The sequence below is a fragment of the Pseudopipra pipra genome, chromosome 3 (assembly GCF_036250125.1).
Source record: "Pseudopipra pipra isolate bDixPip1 chromosome 3, bDixPip1.hap1, whole genome shotgun sequence".
Classification (NCBI taxonomy): Eukaryota; Metazoa; Chordata; class Aves; order Passeriformes; family Pipridae; genus Pseudopipra; species Pseudopipra pipra.
Genome location: NC_087551.1, coordinates 57415916 through 57434475, shown reverse-complemented (window position 1 = coordinate 57434475; position 18560 = coordinate 57415916). Strand labels below are relative to the sequence as shown.

At 41.5% G+C, this 18560-nt stretch overlaps 1 protein-coding gene across 1 annotated transcript; it reads right to left on the bottom strand.

Moving 5' to 3' along the window:
* Positions 1-7354: 7354 nt before the first annotated feature.
* Positions 7355-16312, bottom strand: LOC135411591 (p53 apoptosis effector related to PMP-22-like). Its single transcript, XM_064649364.1, has 3 exons — positions 15996-16312; positions 8403-8546; positions 7355-7785 (listed from the first exon to the last, which is right to left on the bottom strand). The coding sequence occupies exons 1-3, from the start codon at positions 16204-16206 to the stop codon at positions 7550-7552; spliced, it is 591 nt and encodes a 196-aa protein (XP_064505434.1). The 5' UTR covers positions 16207-16312; the 3' UTR covers positions 7355-7549.
* Positions 16313-18560: the final 2248 nt, after the last annotated feature.

Sequence of the window (18560 nt, the reverse complement as noted above, 5' to 3'; positions counted from 1 at the left end):
TTTGTCATCAGTTTCTGCTGTAGCTCACCTGTGGATGAATGCATACTGTCACAAATGTTAGCATTTGCGAGGTGATACCATAGAGCACATTGTCAAGCTGTGAAAGAAGGTGAGTAGTGTTCAGTCATCACAGGTGTTTCTGTGTCTTGCCCATTTTTGTCATCCCTAAGTAATTTAGAACTACAAGCAATCTTCACGTTCAGTAAAAGGGTATTTTGTGATACCTGGAAGAGCAGAGAGGGTTCATCATTCAAGGGTGATGAAATGATGCATCTATCTCTTGTAATCCTGATAGTTCTATGACAAACAGGGGAAAATGGTTGGAAACTTTAAGTGATTTGAAGTGATGACGTACCCTCACCATGCTTTGTCTTTTGCAATGTACAAGCTGGGTGTTTACATGAAAGCAAATGCTTTTTCTCCTTCTCAGGTATCTGTGGATAGTCCCTCCCGGCATCATCTGTTGAAAATTATATATTATCAGTGTTAAAACTGTTTGTTAGATTGTAATGCACTTTCTGCAACTAAAAATATTGCTAATGACTCTTCATTCTTATTACTTGAAATAATCATTAGAGCTAAGAGGCATTAGCACTAAAAATAAAAATATGCCTTTTTCAGCCAAGACACAAACGATTTTCTTAGCAGAAGAAGAAGCTTAGAAATGATTGGCAGCACATTTTCACTCACCTTTAGTCTCTGACCTGGTCAGCTAAACTATATAAATTACTGGATTATCATAAGATGAGCAGCTGTGGTGCATGTTCATGACTTTTGCAGCAAGCATATTTTCATTCTCTAATGCTCACACTGCTTATAGAAAACAAATTCCCAGAGTTTGTATTTTAAAAGCTTTGCTAAGTTTATTTTATTATCTGTTCTCTTGTGTGTTATCTTACATCTAACAAGTCACTCTGGGCAACTGAGAAACATATTTGTCATGAGCTATCGTAAATCTCCTAATTATTGCTGTTATCTTTATTAATCCATTTACAACTATCAGCCCTTCTTTCTAATAATGCCAATCTGCCATTTTCCTTCGGAAAGGGCTGCACTGCAGTTATTGTTACAACAGTGATGCAACTCAGTCAGCCAAATTATACCTTGTGGTCACTGCCCTGCATCCCCTGGGCAGTAAGGCAATAGCATTCTCAATGTGACTAATATTTCATCCACAGTAAGCACATGTAGAAAATACCTTTAGACATCAAAAGTGTTCACAGGGTAATCCAAACTGCAATTCCTTTATGTTAATTAGAAGGATACTGAAAATGTATTTTGAATAGGACTTGATTTTACTTCTTTGCAAAATAAGAACATCCTCCTAAAAAAAATGAACTCAACTGAGATCTTGTAGTTTTCCCCACACCAGCCCTTTCTGAGGCACTCTCCCGTGGTAGCCAGATATTGTGACTCCTCCATGACTTTTATGACGATGACCTGGGAGTGGTCGGTGCTCAGTCCTGCTGCTATATGTTTGGGAAGGCCTTCCTCTATCTGCCCCACGCAGCACAGGAAAGTTCTGCAGATGTTTGATATTTCCTCTATTCACGGACTGCTGAGCTCGGAGGCAAATTCCCACAGGGCTTTGTTAAGATTTTTATCAAGAGTCATCCAGGACAAACTTGCTGTGGAACCTCCGAAGCCTGACCCATGTCCAGCACTGGCTGGCTCTTGTCAGTAAAGGAGGCTTGCCTCAACAGGACAAACTCTTAGGCTTGAAAGGACTTTCTTCCCTTCCTTACCAAGGCTACATGTGCAAACCAGTAAATTTTAACACATGAGATGCAAAGAGGGCAGCATCCAGGATTGTCATTTATGTCAGCAATTCAAGAGTGTATTAGGAAAACACAAATAAGGAAAACACAAGATTAGGAAAGTACAAAGACTCTGTGTGTCTGAGCATGGATTTAATTGTCACCTAGTTTTTGCTAAAGGACATGATAAGCTCTATACTGGAACAAGGTTTAATCACCAGGTATTTCCTACAGATGCTCTGTAGAAGTTTGATGAATTCCATCAACTTCTCCAGACAAATGGCTGAAATAAACGGGGCCCTGTAAATCCACTACACAGTTAACAGCTGAGAGGGCCTCTGGACATTTGTAACCATTGTGGGTGTCTGAATTTTCCTTGTGTGGTTGTCAGGATCACAAGCTCTCTGGTGAGCACAAAGAATCATAGAATCAAAGAATCATAGCATATGACATACAGGGATTTTATGAAGTCCTGTGTAAGCAGTTACAGCGGTACAACATAGTCCTCTTCTACATATGAGATAATTTTACTTAACCTACTTTCTTTGAGCTCCAAAACTTCTCTGTGGTATAGGTAGGCTGACTAATACTTGTCCTATTGTAGTGGATCATAACAGTAACTCCTTGCAAAGCATATAGCTCAGTTGCCTTAGAAGAGGAATAAAATTAGCTTTACTTAGGTAATTCCCAGGTGCCACAGCCTTGCTACTTACAATTTTCTGTCAAAGGAATGGCTTTTATTTGCTGTGCCTTACAGGTCAGTTGGGAACAGCTACTTCTTTAAGCACTCTGAGATCTACAGTTATGACATGAACGCCAAGTATATCTTTTAAGATTTTCGGCCAGGATTCTTCACTTTGAAATTCTCCAGCCAAAAGTAGGATTTTGCTTAAGCCAATATGTTATATGGAAATGACCTCTTCAGTTTTAAATGTTTGATGTGAAACTGATTTGACAAACAGGCTGAAATGAAACTAGTGGTCTCTTGGCAACATTTTCAACTTCTCCTATTGTCTTGATTCAAAATGGCAATTATGAGTTTCCCAAGTTTTGTTTTGAGAGTTGTTTTGGTTTTCTATTCCAAATCAGAGAAAAAAGTTATTTTCAAATTGCTTACAAAATATTCTGTATTAACAAAAACCTCTGTTAAAAATAGTATGTGTTGTCCACATTCCCATAAATAAATAAAAAGCAGCAGTCATACCAATTCTTCTAGTGTTATCCAATCCTGCAAAGATGAACCCGTAAGGAATATAATTAATTTCTATTTATTAGATATTTATTTATTTCTATTAATTATATTACACAATGAATAGTTCTTATCATACATTATTATTTATCTTGGTTATAGCTGTAACGTTATAAAGCTCTAGGCATGTCCACACGTTTTCTTCTAAAGTCTTTATTATAAATAGTCTTATTAAATTTATGAATTCAAAAATCATAATAAAAAACCCCTTTGGATTATTTTGACAACTCCCAAGTAACTTAAATATAAGTTTCTAGAGGCAAAATTTGAGGCCATTGGATTTTTGCCTGGGATTTCTAGATGTCAAATTTTGTAACTGGAGCAGCTTTGCCCACACCTTTGGACACCAGGAAATCCCAGACTAAAGGCTGCTTAGTGTGCCAGTGCAGACCTGCACCATGGATTCATTGGACCTATTTTATAAATACACTGCATACATACAGGAAAATCGACACATTCTTGTTCAATGGGATCTACACATAAAACTGCTGCACCTGTGCAGTAACATTAGCATATACCAGGTTCTGTGAACTATTGCACATGGATTTCACTACTCCTGTATAGACAACTGCTACAGTAATCACATTCAGAAACTTAGCATCCCTATCTTTGACAAATACATCCTCCAGATTTGATTAAACTTTATTCTGGTTGTGAGTATCGTCTCCCAAGTTAATTTAAAAATCTGTGCAACTTCACCTACTGGCACAGAATAACCTGGTTTTTCAGGGGCCTGTTCCACATTGGCAGTAACCTCCACTGCTCTGAGTTGTGAGACCAGCCCTCTCAGCTGTCATGCATCTCCTAAAGCATCTCAGTTTCCATAGATATATATGCTTAGTTCATCATTAATTCGTAAGCGTTCAATGATCTCAACAACTCTGTGTGTGTGTGTGTGTGCAATATTTTCTTTTAGCATATGGGTGTTTTTGTTTCTAGAGTACTTATCACCATAACAACCCATCTCCTCCTAATGATCTGTTACTACACTCTTGATTTATGTATGTACTCTAGGTCCAAAAGCCCTTGTATGCAGGATGTAAAGGTCAGGTGAATACTCTTTTAGGATTCTTCCTTGACAATGAATTGTCTAAAAAATTAGTCACTTGTTGCATCAACTAAAAATACAAAATCCCAGTGGGGTGTGGCAGCTGTTTCCCATATTCATGAGATTTAAGCATTAATCATCCCATTCAGGTCAATTAGCCTTCCCTAGCACTCAGTTATGCACATTTTTGATTGCCCATAACTCCCCCTGATACAAGGGCGAAGTGTGCTTATATTCTCCTGAACTACTTACTCTCTTTTCTCCAGGGTTGCATTAGAAGGAGTGACACTGCAGCCTGAAGCTCACTGGAGCTGTTCAGGGGATTTTAGCAAGCACAGATTTAGGCTGCAGCTTAATACAGAATTTTAGATAAACAAGAGTACAAATTTTCTTCCTGTCAAAAGACAGGCACTATAGAAGCCCTCCAATTATCTTCAGAGCATTTAGGAAAATCTAAAAGGAAACAAAATATTTTTCCCATTTGTGTATTTAAAATTAAGACTAGTTAAGAGGGGGGAGGCATGGAACCAAAACCCAAAAAGAAATCCATGCAAGGCACCAGAATCCAGGGTAGTAACTGTACTTAAAAATTAAGACATTTAAGGAAGAGAACAGATTAAAAAAACCAAACAGGGAAATAATGAGCCTGTCTTTCCAGAAATCAGAAGCCATAAGCTGGTGTAAGACAGCAGTGACTGACAGATTCACTCTCTGTAAAAATGCAGAGGAAAAAAGAGTTGTTCAGGATACAGAATGACACTAGCACAGGGCTATAATGTGGACCTCACATAATCTGAGGTTAGAAATGGGAAGGTTTCTAATCACAAGAGAAGTGCAGCCTTCTGCTGAAAATAGCAGGCCAGTACACCATCTTTTTTTCACTATTTAAAGTTCTTGATCAGTATAGGAAAGGCACTTGGAACAGTTTTGATAAAGAATAGAATTCCCACATCCATTCCTCCTGTAGACTGTTGTGTACTTAAAATGTTTAGAGTTCCCCCTTAAGCTGTGATGCACTTAAGAGGTTTTGGCTTAGCAAAGAACATTCTATGCCTGGCACTTCCAAAGAAAGTGCACAGACATGTTTTGCATTGTATACCTAAGCTTATTTGACTGGAAAATGAAGCTGCCACCTCCTGGACACGAGGTCATTAACTTCATTTTATTAACCCGACACTTTATGGATACCGATATTCACGTTAAGAGATGGTAAGAATGACTACTTGTTTGAGTTTATGAAATTAACCCATGAACCACAAACACCACCAAGTTTCTACAACTGTAAGTTAAAACATTTTTAATTAAGCCACCACATTTGAAAGGAGTGTCATATACATTAGTATCACTTCAAAGTAATTAATGACTATTTGCAATAGCTTTCTCTGGAACATCTTAATTGTGTAACACGCTGGTTGTGCTTCTACCACTCCCAGTACATTCAGAGCCAAGTTTATTTTACATCTGTGCTTTTTTGACAAGTTACAACAATGCTTATAAAAAAAGCATACAAAAGACTGAAATTATGCTAAACCTGATTACCATACCTACCATCCTCCCTCTCATTAGGAAAGGTGTCCATTTTCTTACTTTTTTTTACCTCCTTCTCAGCTTTAGCTGTACAAGAATTTTCCAGACTTGGGATTCTCTGCTGTGTTTTGAATTTGATAGAAGTAATTACTATCATTACTTATGATACAGGTAAGTCTACACAATATTCCCCAACAGCCAGTACTGTATACAGAAAACAAAAAAAAAAATAAAGGGACACATTTGTCACAGAATTCTCTTGTTCAGAAAGAATCACAAATACACTTGATTGTATACGCCACAACTGAGCTCATAACACAATTCTTAAGTCTGCAGACATTTATGCTCTGTAAAATTATAAAATACAGGCCTTGGAGGGACCTTCAGGAGTCACATGACTTTTCCAAAACAGGATCACATTCAATATTCAGTATTATCAAGTTAAAAAAGGTGTTACAAAATGGAAAGCTATAAAACATATAGTACAAGAAATACTGGGCATTGTAAAATATTAGTTGTAAATTACTTTAGCTTTACAGTATGTTGATTAATGCTTTTTAAGTTCTATTTTGTACATGTCCATGAATACACCCACCCATACACTTACCCTCCCCTAAGTACTGGGTTCATGAGAGCAAGAAGTAACAAAGTAATGCACAACCTTTGCTTTCCACCCTACCTGTACCCCCCTCAGTCTGTCTTTGCTAGAGCTGCTTCTCCCAAAGCTGGAGGAAAAGCTCACAAAATAAGCTTCTTCCTTCTTCCCCAGATGAAGAAAGCCCTGACAAAGATTATAGACCATAATTAAATCTGCTGTAAGCTGCTGCAGGTCCATGACCAACACAGACACAGCTCTGCTTTGCCAGAATACTTATTTGGAATTGCTGACTGCAGAAACACAAACTAGGAGCCAGCCAGATTACTCCGACACAGATGTCTGTATGAAGTTTGCATACATAAATTGCTCACAGAACTGCTTATCTATTTTTGCCTGTTACCCCTAGTGACTCATGCAATAGCCCCAAGTTTACTAAACTGAGGTACCTACAGTGTTAGAAACGTTTGGAGGTTTTCAGATACCTTATGCTAAGATTTCCCTCCAAAGTACATTGATAAAAACTTAAAACACTGCAGTTTTAAAAAGGTAGATAAGTAGAACAGTTTATGTTTCTACTCAAAGATATTTTCTAGACCATCCCTAAAATACCATGTAAAAATATACGTAGTTTTAACATCTGAAATTTTATTGATTGTCTCTATGACAATATATATTAAACACATATCTGTGACTCCATCACAAGTCCTGCTGTGGCCACAAACCCACCAATGTTACATTAGCCACTGTTACCCACCAGCTCCATGCTTTAGAGGAGATCTCTGTCTAACAGCATCAATTGGTGGAAAATAAATTTTAATTTAATTTTCCCCTTAATTCAAATAGCTTTTAATCAGTAACAGTAGAGTTACAGAAACAAGAAAATATTTTTAGGTGACAGGTGACCGTGACAGTCTCAGGGAAGTTCCTTCCTTGGGACTGACTTTGATGGAAGAAAAATATTCTTTGGAAGGCTGCTTTTTTTCTAGGTCCATTTAATGCAATTTTGTCAGAGATAAAAAAAAATATCTTGCAGGACCCACTAATAGGTTGTTTAAAATCTATCCTCTTCCTTTCTACACTTGAAACACAACCCTCTTTATTCATAAGCAAATGTTTGAATAATTAGTTGGGAGGGGAAGGAGCAAGTAAACCACCCAAACAGAATTGACATGAGAATACATAACTGAATACTTTAGGTAAAAGTTATTTGCTTAAGGATGCCAGTGTTTTTCCTGATTTATTGCGAGGGATAGTAAAAAATAGTCTGGTGAAATAAGGTGGGTTTTTTCAGTCTCCTACAATCACATCGGATGTACATCATAGGTACTCCTCTGTTGTTTTGACAGTTGACTGTACTTGGACTTAATCTTTCAATTTAAGTATGGTGCTCTCTCTGGGGAGGAGTAGTAATAGGTAGGCTTGATGTTTCCCAGGACTTCATCTTCCCAGTTGGGGAGGCAGCAGAAGAAGAAAGCACAACCTATAACAACGACAGTACTGGCCCAACCAAAGCCATAGGCCCAGCTGAACATATTATCTCCTGTCAGTGGAATATCTTCCGTGAATTTCACTGGGTAAATGACCAAGCCAATGATCTGGAATGCAGCTAGAGTGAGAGAAAAAGAACAGCAGGAGTAAATTACAATGAATGTATTACAGTTCCCACTAAGAAAAGGTACCTGGAGATAACTGCATATTTAAGATATGTAAGGACTAGCTTCAGTCCTGCAATCAAATCTGCATTCTTACAGAGGTATGTGACTTCTGGCCAAGGCAGATCCCCACGCCTATCTGATTGCAGCAGCTACAGCTGACATTGCCAGGTTGCTAAGGCACATATCTGCATGCCATGACCAGCCCTGTCCTACAGCAAGGCACAGTGAACCCTGCGGAGCCAGTTACCTCCCATAGTCCCGTTGTTCCTCCTCCCATCAGAAAGGTGGGAAGCACCCAGGGCTCTCAGCTCCTAAGTCTTAGCATGTGGCATGTCAGGTCAAAGGTGTTGGCTGTCCCTGTACAGTGCTTTTGGGAAAGCGCAAATTGACAAAACCCACTGGATAACTTCCCTAACCATTATTCTCTGAAATCAACCTTTCCTTGTTTCCCATGAAAATGAGTCATAAATGAGACAAAGACAGCTAATTTCATAAGGGAGGCTCCATCTAGCATGTTTTTCCGCTGATGCCTGTTCTCAAATAACCTTGTCTTTGTGCCCAGCCTTACCTACAACAAAGAGCAAGCCTCCAATTCCTCGCACAAAGTTGAAGCGGAGTATCTCGATCGAGAACGCGATGACTGCAAGAGCGAAACAGATGACCAGAATCACAAAGCCAACGAGGTATGTGGCAGCTGCTGCTCTCCCCCAGCCTTGAAGAGAAAACAAGAAAGATGTTATACACAGCAGTACACTGCTGTAGGTCATTGCATTTCTTTGGTTTTCTTTAATCATTTTTTATTGAAATCTTTTACTGTAAGAAGCATGTCCTTATTTCAAAGCAATACTGAATGGCTCCAAATCACACAGCTGCAGAGCAGAGAGGAATCATCATTGCTGGAGCAGCACAGAACTCCCTGTCCACTAACTTGTCTTGCTGAAAAGAGGGATATAGTGCAGCACATAATAGAGATAGCACCATCAAACTCTGTATCTGTAAGACTCACAGATACCAGAGCAGATAGGGCACACAGCTGCTGACAGTGCACTTTATTGTTACAGCTCCTGTTCAATATGCAAGTTTACAAAACCACTTGCATGCACAAGGAAGTGTGAAAGCAGACAAGAGGGTACCACCACAGTCAATAACTTCTGGGAAATAACAATGTGAGCATACAATTTCTTCCTGGTTTTTTATGACAAGAATAGTGCACCTGTAGCAAAATTAGCAAGACCAAAAAGAAATAAATTTGGAATAGCTGAAAAGATGACAAAAAGAAAGGTCTTGAAGATAAATATCTATTCACAGCTAAAACATAGCAGGTGGAAGAGAAACAGCCAAATCTGAGTTAAAAGTTGAAGAGTCTTCTTTGAATCATTACTTGATGAAACATTACTGATGGAACAGGTTGGTGGAGATTCTTAGGATCAAGCTACTGCATGCTGGAGAGGCTCAGGCAAGTGGCCATATTCCAGCAGAGCAGCACTAGCACCCAGAACTCACACACCATAGGCCAGGGCCAAGGCAACAATGGTAAGAAAACCTCCTAGAAAAACAGCCAGCAGTTCCACTTTTGAAGTAATGCGGACTTGCAAAGAGGACCTCACAGACCCTGTCCACTTCAGACACCAAGTAATTGAGGTGAACCCAGTGCAAACAACTATAAGCAAAGGTGTTCCTGCCCTGGAGGCAGGATACCTGCCCACAAGGGCTAAACTATACTGGCTAGTGCTTTGTTTTCCAGTCAGCTGTCATCACAATTCAATTCCCACATCTACATAATGTGGGTTTCTACTTTCACACAGACAGAGGTAGGGCCAGATCCTGAGCTCCCTCTAATGTAGGAATAAAGATGGCAGTGAGATCTAGGTCAGAACATTTTAAAAAAATCTCTTTCTTTAGAGCTGTCCATTCCAACACAGTTGAAGTGACTTTGGAGATATCTTGCTTTCATTGTGGCTTCCATTCTTTCTGTGCAAAAAGTAAGCAGAAGAAGGAGGTAAAATAAATTTTTCCTAAAGAGTTATAATCCCCCACCTTAACTCATGTACTGTATTAGTTGCACAAATAGGGAGAAATAGTAATTTGCGACAGAGAATGCAGTAAAACTGTCTCAGACACCTCCACTACATACATCAATTTGCCATCTGAAAGCAAAGCATTGTTTTACAGCTATTTTAATTAGATCAGTTTGAACTGGTTTCCTTCCCTTCTATTCCAGCAGCAAAAGTGAAATACAGCAGGTATCTGTCAGCTGAATCTCTGCCCAAAACTCCCAACCACCACCACTACCACCTGAACACAATAAAGCTGACATAGAAAAGATAAGGAAAAGGGTTTTCTCTTCCCTCTCCCTTCTTGGAGCTACTCAAGACAGCAAAAACTTTTCAAATTGGTTCTCCTTCAGCTAGCTGTGCATGTTTCATACCCTTTGCCTAAGGGAATGCTGAGGGGGAAGGAAGGAGGGAGAGGGAGGGAGGGAGGACACCTGATGAGTGTCTGGAGATTAAAACTATGTCAGCAGTCTGATAAAATCTTTTCATACAAAATATTCTCATACATACCTAACAGAGGCATTGAATATTGTCTCCACAATAGGATTTCTTCAGTGATAACTCATGTAAAGAGATATGTAGCCATTACACACGGCCGGCCCAGGAAAACCGATTCAGACTAAATGATCTTGGAAAGCTACTTATCAATATTTACCATATTAAGAAAAAAAGCACAACAAGTAGAACACTTAGTTACCATAGCACATTCCCTTTCAGATGCATTATATATGCTGACAAGAAGACAACTCTGGCATCTGTTTGATAAAACTTAGGCTGCAAACTCAAATACACCCACAGGCTAGACACCTTGAGGTTTGGTGCAACAAAAACACAACCAGAGGAGTACAAGCCAGAATGCCCCCAGTGCTTTCTCTGCCATTTTTGTGTCATCTGTGCCTACTTTACAAGCATAACAAGCTTTTGGATACAGGTCAGCCCCAGCTCTGCTCAAAATGATTTATTTTCTTCTCTCTGGCAATCTGAAAATGACAACACATATGGCTGCGGGAGATACCTTGTCAGGAAGATTAATATCAAGCTCAGCTTTGTTTCAGGTCTTCAGAAACAGGGCAACAGTAGGCACCATCATTATGAAATTCAGCAAGTTTTGTGCTCATGTGTGACAGAGCTCGGTGCTGGTGATCCCATAAGTTCCTCTCTTTCTCCTGCTGGATTATCTTTTCCAACAGCAGTTAACAGAAAGTTGATACTGACAAGACCTGGTAAGACTGAGACATATGTGCCGGCCACAGCACTCGATGAGTGTGCTCTGGGCTGGACTAGTGTAGTAGTCAGCCAGAGAACAACCAGCCTGCCCTTTGATCCCCTGTGAGAATCAGAAAAAGAGCAGAAAAAGGCTCTAGACTTATATATACACACACAATGTAAGAAAAATCTCAAAAATTAACTGTAAGTCTTCTAATAAGTGACTGACAAGAGAGATTGGGATGGGAGCCTGCATCTTTCCTGAGCACAGGGTGCAGCCCTGGCATGTTTCTTATCCGCAAGAACTGTTGCTACCCCCACCAACATGGAGAGCCTTCAGCAGAGGGGCTGCCGCAGGGCTCGGACTGAAATTGCTGTTTCTGCATGCAGAATTCCCCTCATCCCCATACCTATCAAGTCAGGCTTTCCCAGCTCCTTGTCCCTCTAAAGACTTCGGAGAGCTGGTTGAGTCCCCACAGGCACCCAGTTCTCCTGTCTGTCTGAAAGATCTTCCCCCTACAGCTCCCAGGAGGAAAGAGTGCAAGTTTACCCTCTCACCATTTTCTACCTTAAGAGCTGGAGAGATCTGCTCACGCTCAGAGAAGGACAGATCAGCCCCAGTTTCTAGCTGGTTTGTGCTCAGAAGTACTTTGTAATCAGAAGATATTTAGCCAGGATTTAAGTTTTCCATAAAAATATAAAATTTTCAGTTCCATTCATTTGGCAGAGAGAGTATTGCAGACATAAATATGATGTCTGTTTATGAAATCCACCAATAACATCACACTAATTAGGAGCTGCATAAAATGAAAGGCAGAAGAACAGGAGAGCAGAAAAGCAGAAAAATAGTTGGAGATACTAGTGTTCCCAGGTTGGCTTGGCCTCAAAGAATAATCAAGTTATTTGCATCTAATCAGCAGAAAAGTATTTATCAATTAGGTGGTGTTGAAAGAACATTAAAAAAACAACTGTTCAGGAGCTGAAGGTCTATAATTATTAGGAAAGATTAAGAGTTTTATTACATAGCACTACATTATACTAATGATTACTATGGAAAGGAACTAAGCTGCAAATGTTATCAAGCAAATAACTAGGAGTGGTCAGGATTACTTAACGTAAATGATGAGCACCAGTAATATGATGAAATTAAAAGCAAGCAAGCAACAGGGCCTTAGCATTAGGTATATTTCCTGATTTCATTTGGTCATGCCTCAGCCTCACCAGGAAGAAGATGGAATCTCTACAGGCTAAAGGATTTAAATCTAGATTTCCTTTTAGAAAATAATAAAAGGGCTAGGAAAGTAGTCTAGCAGGGAGATGAACTTCTACAGGATTTGAATTAACAAGATTTTCTCATCTTCATTTACTTATTTCCAAAAGCAGAAGCTAATTTGTTAGCTTAAGAAAAACTGGAATCTTAGGGTAGAAGTTTTTATCACGACGTGCATAGATGGGGCATGTTTTTACACTGTAGCTTTAATATTTTTTTGTATATAAGTAGCAGTAGCAATTCTTGTTTGGCCTTGAGACCCCATTACATAGAATGTCAAAAAATATCTGCATTTGTTAATGTAATAAAGGATTAGTGGACTTCAAGCAAAAGAGCACTGTCAGTCCATTTTCTTGCTCAGATAATGCGCAAACTTCCATGATAGCATGAAGGGAAGCTATGTGCATAACCACCACAAGACAGAAGAGCCCAGGATCAGAGGTTTGCTAGAAGAGCTGGTTGGAAATTAATACTGGGAATCACAACTCTGTTTTGGCTTTCAGAGTGCAGGAAAAGCAAATGCTATAACATCAAATTATTAAAAACAAGCCCTCTGGTACAAACTTGGCGTAAGTCAGTTGGCTCTGCCAGGAGCTGAGGAGAGGCACAATCCTATATGTTTCCAACTTTTAAAGTCTCCAGGTTGTTAGCAGTGGAAGTGCGCCTGCCCAGGAGCCAGCAAAGTGCACTGGCAGAGTCACAAGCCTCACCTGTTCACTGGGTTCTTTTACCAGGGAATTGCACTAAATGTTTTCTCGGTGTAGGTAGGGACACCAACTGCTACACCTTTCCCATTAGCATTTTCCAGGTGCCTGCACTTGGATGATACTATAAATGTTGTTAGTTTGTCTTGAATACATCCTGGCATCGTAAATCAGGCAAAAGCATGCCTGAAAAGAGGTGTACTGAAAAGATAAGTGTACATCTAACATTCCTCCTTTATTTACCTGGTCCCTCAGTGAAGTCGACACATGCACTCAGCTTCACCAATAATCTGCGGTATCAAAGTCCATGCCTCTAGGGACACAGGTACAGTGGCACAGCTGCAGTGAAATATGATTCATAAAGGCTGGGCTCCCAATTCTAGGTTCCACCTTTTTTTTCCTTGCCTTTGTTGTTTTGGTGTTCTTTTGTTGTTTTTGGTTTGGTGTTGTTTTTGGTTGTTTTTTTTTTGCACCTGGTATGAGTGTTTCCCTTTTTCTTCCTTGGCTGTTGTGTACTTAATGAACACCGACTGGCTGTTAGGAACATGAGAAAGAGTTAACCTAATGGGGTTACCTTTACTGCACACATACACACCCACTTTTATAGCATTAATTCAAAGCAAAGTCGCTGGGATCAGCCATTCAGAACCAGGAGGATACAGCCACCCACAAATACTGCTCCTAAACGTACAGCCTCATCACTATAGAGACAATCACCCTCTCCAAGGAACACATTGCAAATAATCCTTGTCACAGCTGATGGTTTACTGATCTGTTTTAAACACCAAGCCAACAGTTTAATCCTGCAATGGTCTAGATTAAGTCATCTTGAGTCATATTCTAGTGCAGTACAACACCTCTGCACTGCAACATTTTGATAATACACAGACGCTGCCAGCCAGAGTACTTCCCAGACGCAAACCAGTACAGAACTCTAAACAAAATCCCTTCCCTGCCTCCCTACCAAATGACATCCTACTCTTCTTTTTCCCTTTCACTTCTTCCCTCTCATGCGGCATTTACAAACGTGTATTAAGAAGCAATGCAGTTTATGAGACACTCTTATTTGCAAATCTTTATTTGCCTGTTCTCGCCCCTTTCCCCTCATTTAAAATAAGCGACTCAGCTGCTTTTTCTCTTCCTTTTCTTAGTGCACATGCCACAGCTCAATTAAGAAGTTGTCTAATAGAACTTTCTGCTAATGGAGATCCACTCTGAAGTCTCCATTTCATCAAGAGAGGTGGAGGATGTTTAGTGCTTAGCAGTTACTGTATGCAAAACACAAGTTATGCATCTCAATTAGTTAAGTTTAATTTTCCTTCAGCAGTGCTGTAAATGCCTGCTAGGCATTTTTTCCTTTGTAAATGCCCTCACCTACTTTGCGACTAATTGCATTAGCATAGGAAAAAAGGAAACAAAATAAATCAAACCTGAACTCATGTGTTACATGCTGTCTCTAGATGTAAATACTGTTTTAGTAGACAGTGGTACTGATGTTATGAAAATTTGAAAAGAGGCAAATTGGTATAAATGAGCCAAGGATTTAAGTAAGTTTTGGGTTAAATAAGCTAGAGCTTAAATAAGCCAAGTCCAGGATACTATTCTTCTCTGTCAGCTTGTTAACTAGAAAAAACAGCAGAACATTACTTTTGCCCCACAACACTGAGGGCTGACGCAAAGCACACACCCATCAGTACTCAGGGAAGTGAGAAGCAGTGTCACTACAGGAGAAAACAGATTTCAGCAGCTGTTCTGTGTTAGCACTTTTTCCTTTTGCAATGCAAATTTCAGCAACTCTATCACCTTTTCTTCTCTGTCTAATGGGGGAAATGGACATATTTTTCTCACTATCCAGATTTCTTCCACCTAGGTGAGGCCTGAAGTCATCACCTGGCCAAGAAACAAAGCCACAGTATATTCAGGATTTAGCTTTCAAGCACATGTGTTGCAATTAAAAGCTTCTGGAAGTCAGTCTGCCTTGCTCAGGCAGCAAGGGATCTGTGCAGGGAAGCAGTCCCGGCTCTCCCAGCTGAAACACACCCTTCCAGCTTCTCAGTCCCTAAAGAACTCTCATCCAGGATCTTAAGGCGGGTCTGCTTATTTGTCCAGAAATATTTTGGTTTAGGGAAAAGCAGATGTAATCAGACCCATGTGTTCTAGCAATAAAACAAGAAGTCCCCCAAAAGACCCAGGAACTGAGAGTGTGCAATAAGAATATTACGTTGTTGATGCCAGATACAGAAGCAGCTCAGCAAGTTAAAACAGAGGCGCAATTATCCCTGATTTAGGCCCCAATGCAACAGAGAGGTATACAAAAGAAAGAGCATTTTTTTTTTCCTGCCTGCAAACCCACATCAGGCCATTTTAAGCTGCACGTCAGGAGGTATTTTAATAGCTGCACTGTCTTGGCCAGGCAGGGTTAAATTCAGGTGCTCTCTCCCTCGAAAGAGCAGAGGAAAGACCATTTTACTACTGTCCAGGTGTGGTTCTACATAGGACACCTCCTGCGAAGGTTTGTCAGGGAGCGGTGCCGGTGGTATCCCGTCTGACCAGGGAGGCCACCGGCACAGGGCGGGGGAATTCACTGGTGCCAGGTAAGGCTGCTGGGACTGCAGCCTGCGGAAAGTTGAGGCTAAGCAAACTGACGAACTTGTAACCAGTTGGCTGTCTTACTTTGGCTGTAAAATAACTTTAGAAAAACCCAAAATATCAACACCCCGGTTTCTCAGTGTTGTACTGATAAAAAAGATCGCTCTGAAGCAGTCTAGACCCGTGTTTCTTTGCTGGTTTAAGCCCCAAAACAGCACGAGTACTGGTTCTGCGAAGGAAACTTCATCCCGGAAAGCAACTGCTCCACAACAGAGGTAGGAAGGGTCCATGGCCATGGCACCCACTGTCCCGGGTCCCTCGGAGGGCTTCTCACTCACCGTAGTCCATGAGGGATTCGCAGTTCCAGTTGAGGTCCTCCTCGCCCCGCGTGCAGCTCTCCCACAGCGACGCTTGCTGCACGTAGGGCTCCGACTCGGACTCCAGCCACCCCCGGCCCGCCAGGGCGATGATGCCCATGATGATGGCCAGGCCCAGCAGCAGTGGCAGGAGCCACCTGCACCTCCAGCAGGCGAGGCCGCACACCACCATCCTGCGCGGCCGGCGGGGCGCTCAGCGAGCGTCGCGGGTGGGGTGCGGCGGGGACGCTCCACTGGGACGGGAGACTGCAGGCGCCCCGGTCCGAGCGGGGTTTTAAGGCGCCGGGGAGGAGGGAGTCCCACCCACATTCCTCTGACTAAGCCTGCCGCCGCTGGCGGGCCCCACCGGTGGGGCCGGCGGAGAGGAGCGGAGGGAAGGGGAGGGAACGCGGGGCGAGCCCGCTCCCACTCGGCCCCGGCTCCGCGCCAGCCCCGAGAATCCCTGGCCCTTGGCTCGCCCCGCCTGGGCTCACCCTTGCACTTATCCTCTTGCTGTCTGCCACCCGCACCCGCATCCGCTCCTCCGTCGTGGCCCCGCCACCGCAAAGCGCAACCACAGCAAAAAAACTTTCCGTTCTCGGGGTTCCACGAACCCTGCCGTCCTCCCAGGGACTGGAGCTCATCCTCCTCCTCTCTGTTCACTGGATGGACCGACTAGCATTATCCAACATTGATAATACCGATGGTGGTAACCACTTCAGGCACAAAAAGCTTGTAGTAAGTTCCTGTGCAGTTGAAAAAACACCTTAAAGGCAGATGTCATATGAGGATGGGAATGTGAGGATGGGAATGTGACTACCAACAAGGAAACTATCACTTGCCTCACACCAGGCTCAGCATTAAACAAATGCACATTTCCTAATGATCATCTAATCAATGTTCGATTGCAACTGTGCTCCAGCTTTCATGGGCACAGCCCAGCAGTGGTACTCAGGACCCATGCACCCTGACCTTTTCTCATTCCATGTCTGGAAATGCACCCCCAGATGCAAGATGACCAAAATGAAGGCTTCCCCATCACATGACATGAAAGAACACCCAAAATTTTGGTTATGAGAGAAGTGCTTCTCTACAATAAGATCTGTGGGTTTCATGGAGGGTGAGTTTTTATTGGACTGCATCAACTGGGATTTTGTCACAGCTATCTCACATATGATCAAACTGTCAATCAAATTTGTCAGTTCCTCAAAAGGTATTTAGGGGAGGCGTCCTGCAAGGAAGGATGGTCAACCTCATTTGAGTACTAATTACTGGCAAATATCAGGGAATAGATTGTGATGCTAAAAATCAGAACAATGGTATGATATCACTATAGACAAGTTGCAAAAATCTCAGACAGGTTACCTTAAACTATGTGGTGTTTGACCAGCCCTCCCAACATCCTTATGCTCATTCCCATTCTTCAGATTTCATTCCAAATTCATAATAAAATAGAGCTCTATATAAATTTTGCCAGAACTACTTGCAAGTCTCAGTCATCAGCACACAGTTTTTTCATAGAGAAGTAATGGCAGAACTGGACACCATAATCATCTCTTTGTCACTACAGCAGAACTTCATTTGCACAGTGCTGAGCAGTGATTTTCCAGCAGTCTCACTATCAGCACTCGTCACCTCAGCAGGAGATGCAGAAAGTACTTTCTTTAGCACAAAAAGTGTGAGCTGTTGGAAAAAGTGAGGTTAAATTTCATCCATTTCGTGAGAAGTAGAGAAGGAATGCACCACTCTGGAAAGTGCTCTCTTCATTACAAAGTCAAAAGTTAGGGAGTTCCCCCAGTTCAGACAGGAGCATAGAGCTGGCTCCCATTTTTGGTAATTGCATGACTTGGTTTCCCAAGGCTGTGCCTGCATCCGGAGTGCCTCAATGCCCAGATGTTTCAGTAGCATAATGTCAAGCTCTGAGACGAGTGTCCAAGCCCACTTCTGGCATAAGTGGCTTGCATTGCCTATTCTGCTTCTCCCAGTGACTCCATGAAGAGAGAAATGCCATCTTCTCCTTTCTTTTTAAATACTTGGCTTTTAAACAACTAGGAAATCTAGCTGAAGTTAAAAGATAATATACCAAACATTTCATTATGTATGACTGGGGGTCTACGACACAGTCAATGAAGTTATCTGCCTTCAGTCCCAGTGATACTTGGATTTAGTAATGAGGAAATCTAGCAAACTAATAACCCAGTGCCTCATGCAGCAAAATAGGCAGCTCCAGTAACATATGTAGTTTTTCTCACCTCTGGGCTGTATAACCCACATCTTCACAGAGACCAGATGGTAGGAGTCAGCTCTGTGGGGCTGCAATGATACACACATGAAAAACATGTAGCGCTATGATCATGAGGAAAAGATGCCCTAATACATAACAAAACAAACAGGAGGTTTGCTATAGTAAACACCAAACCCACCTGAACCTATCTGGGCATTCTGGATCAAGCTGCTTTGCCAAACGTACAATATCTTCAGCCATGAACACAGCTATGTGTTCTGTAGCTATGAAAATCTAGACACTTTCCCCAATTTTTTCTTTAA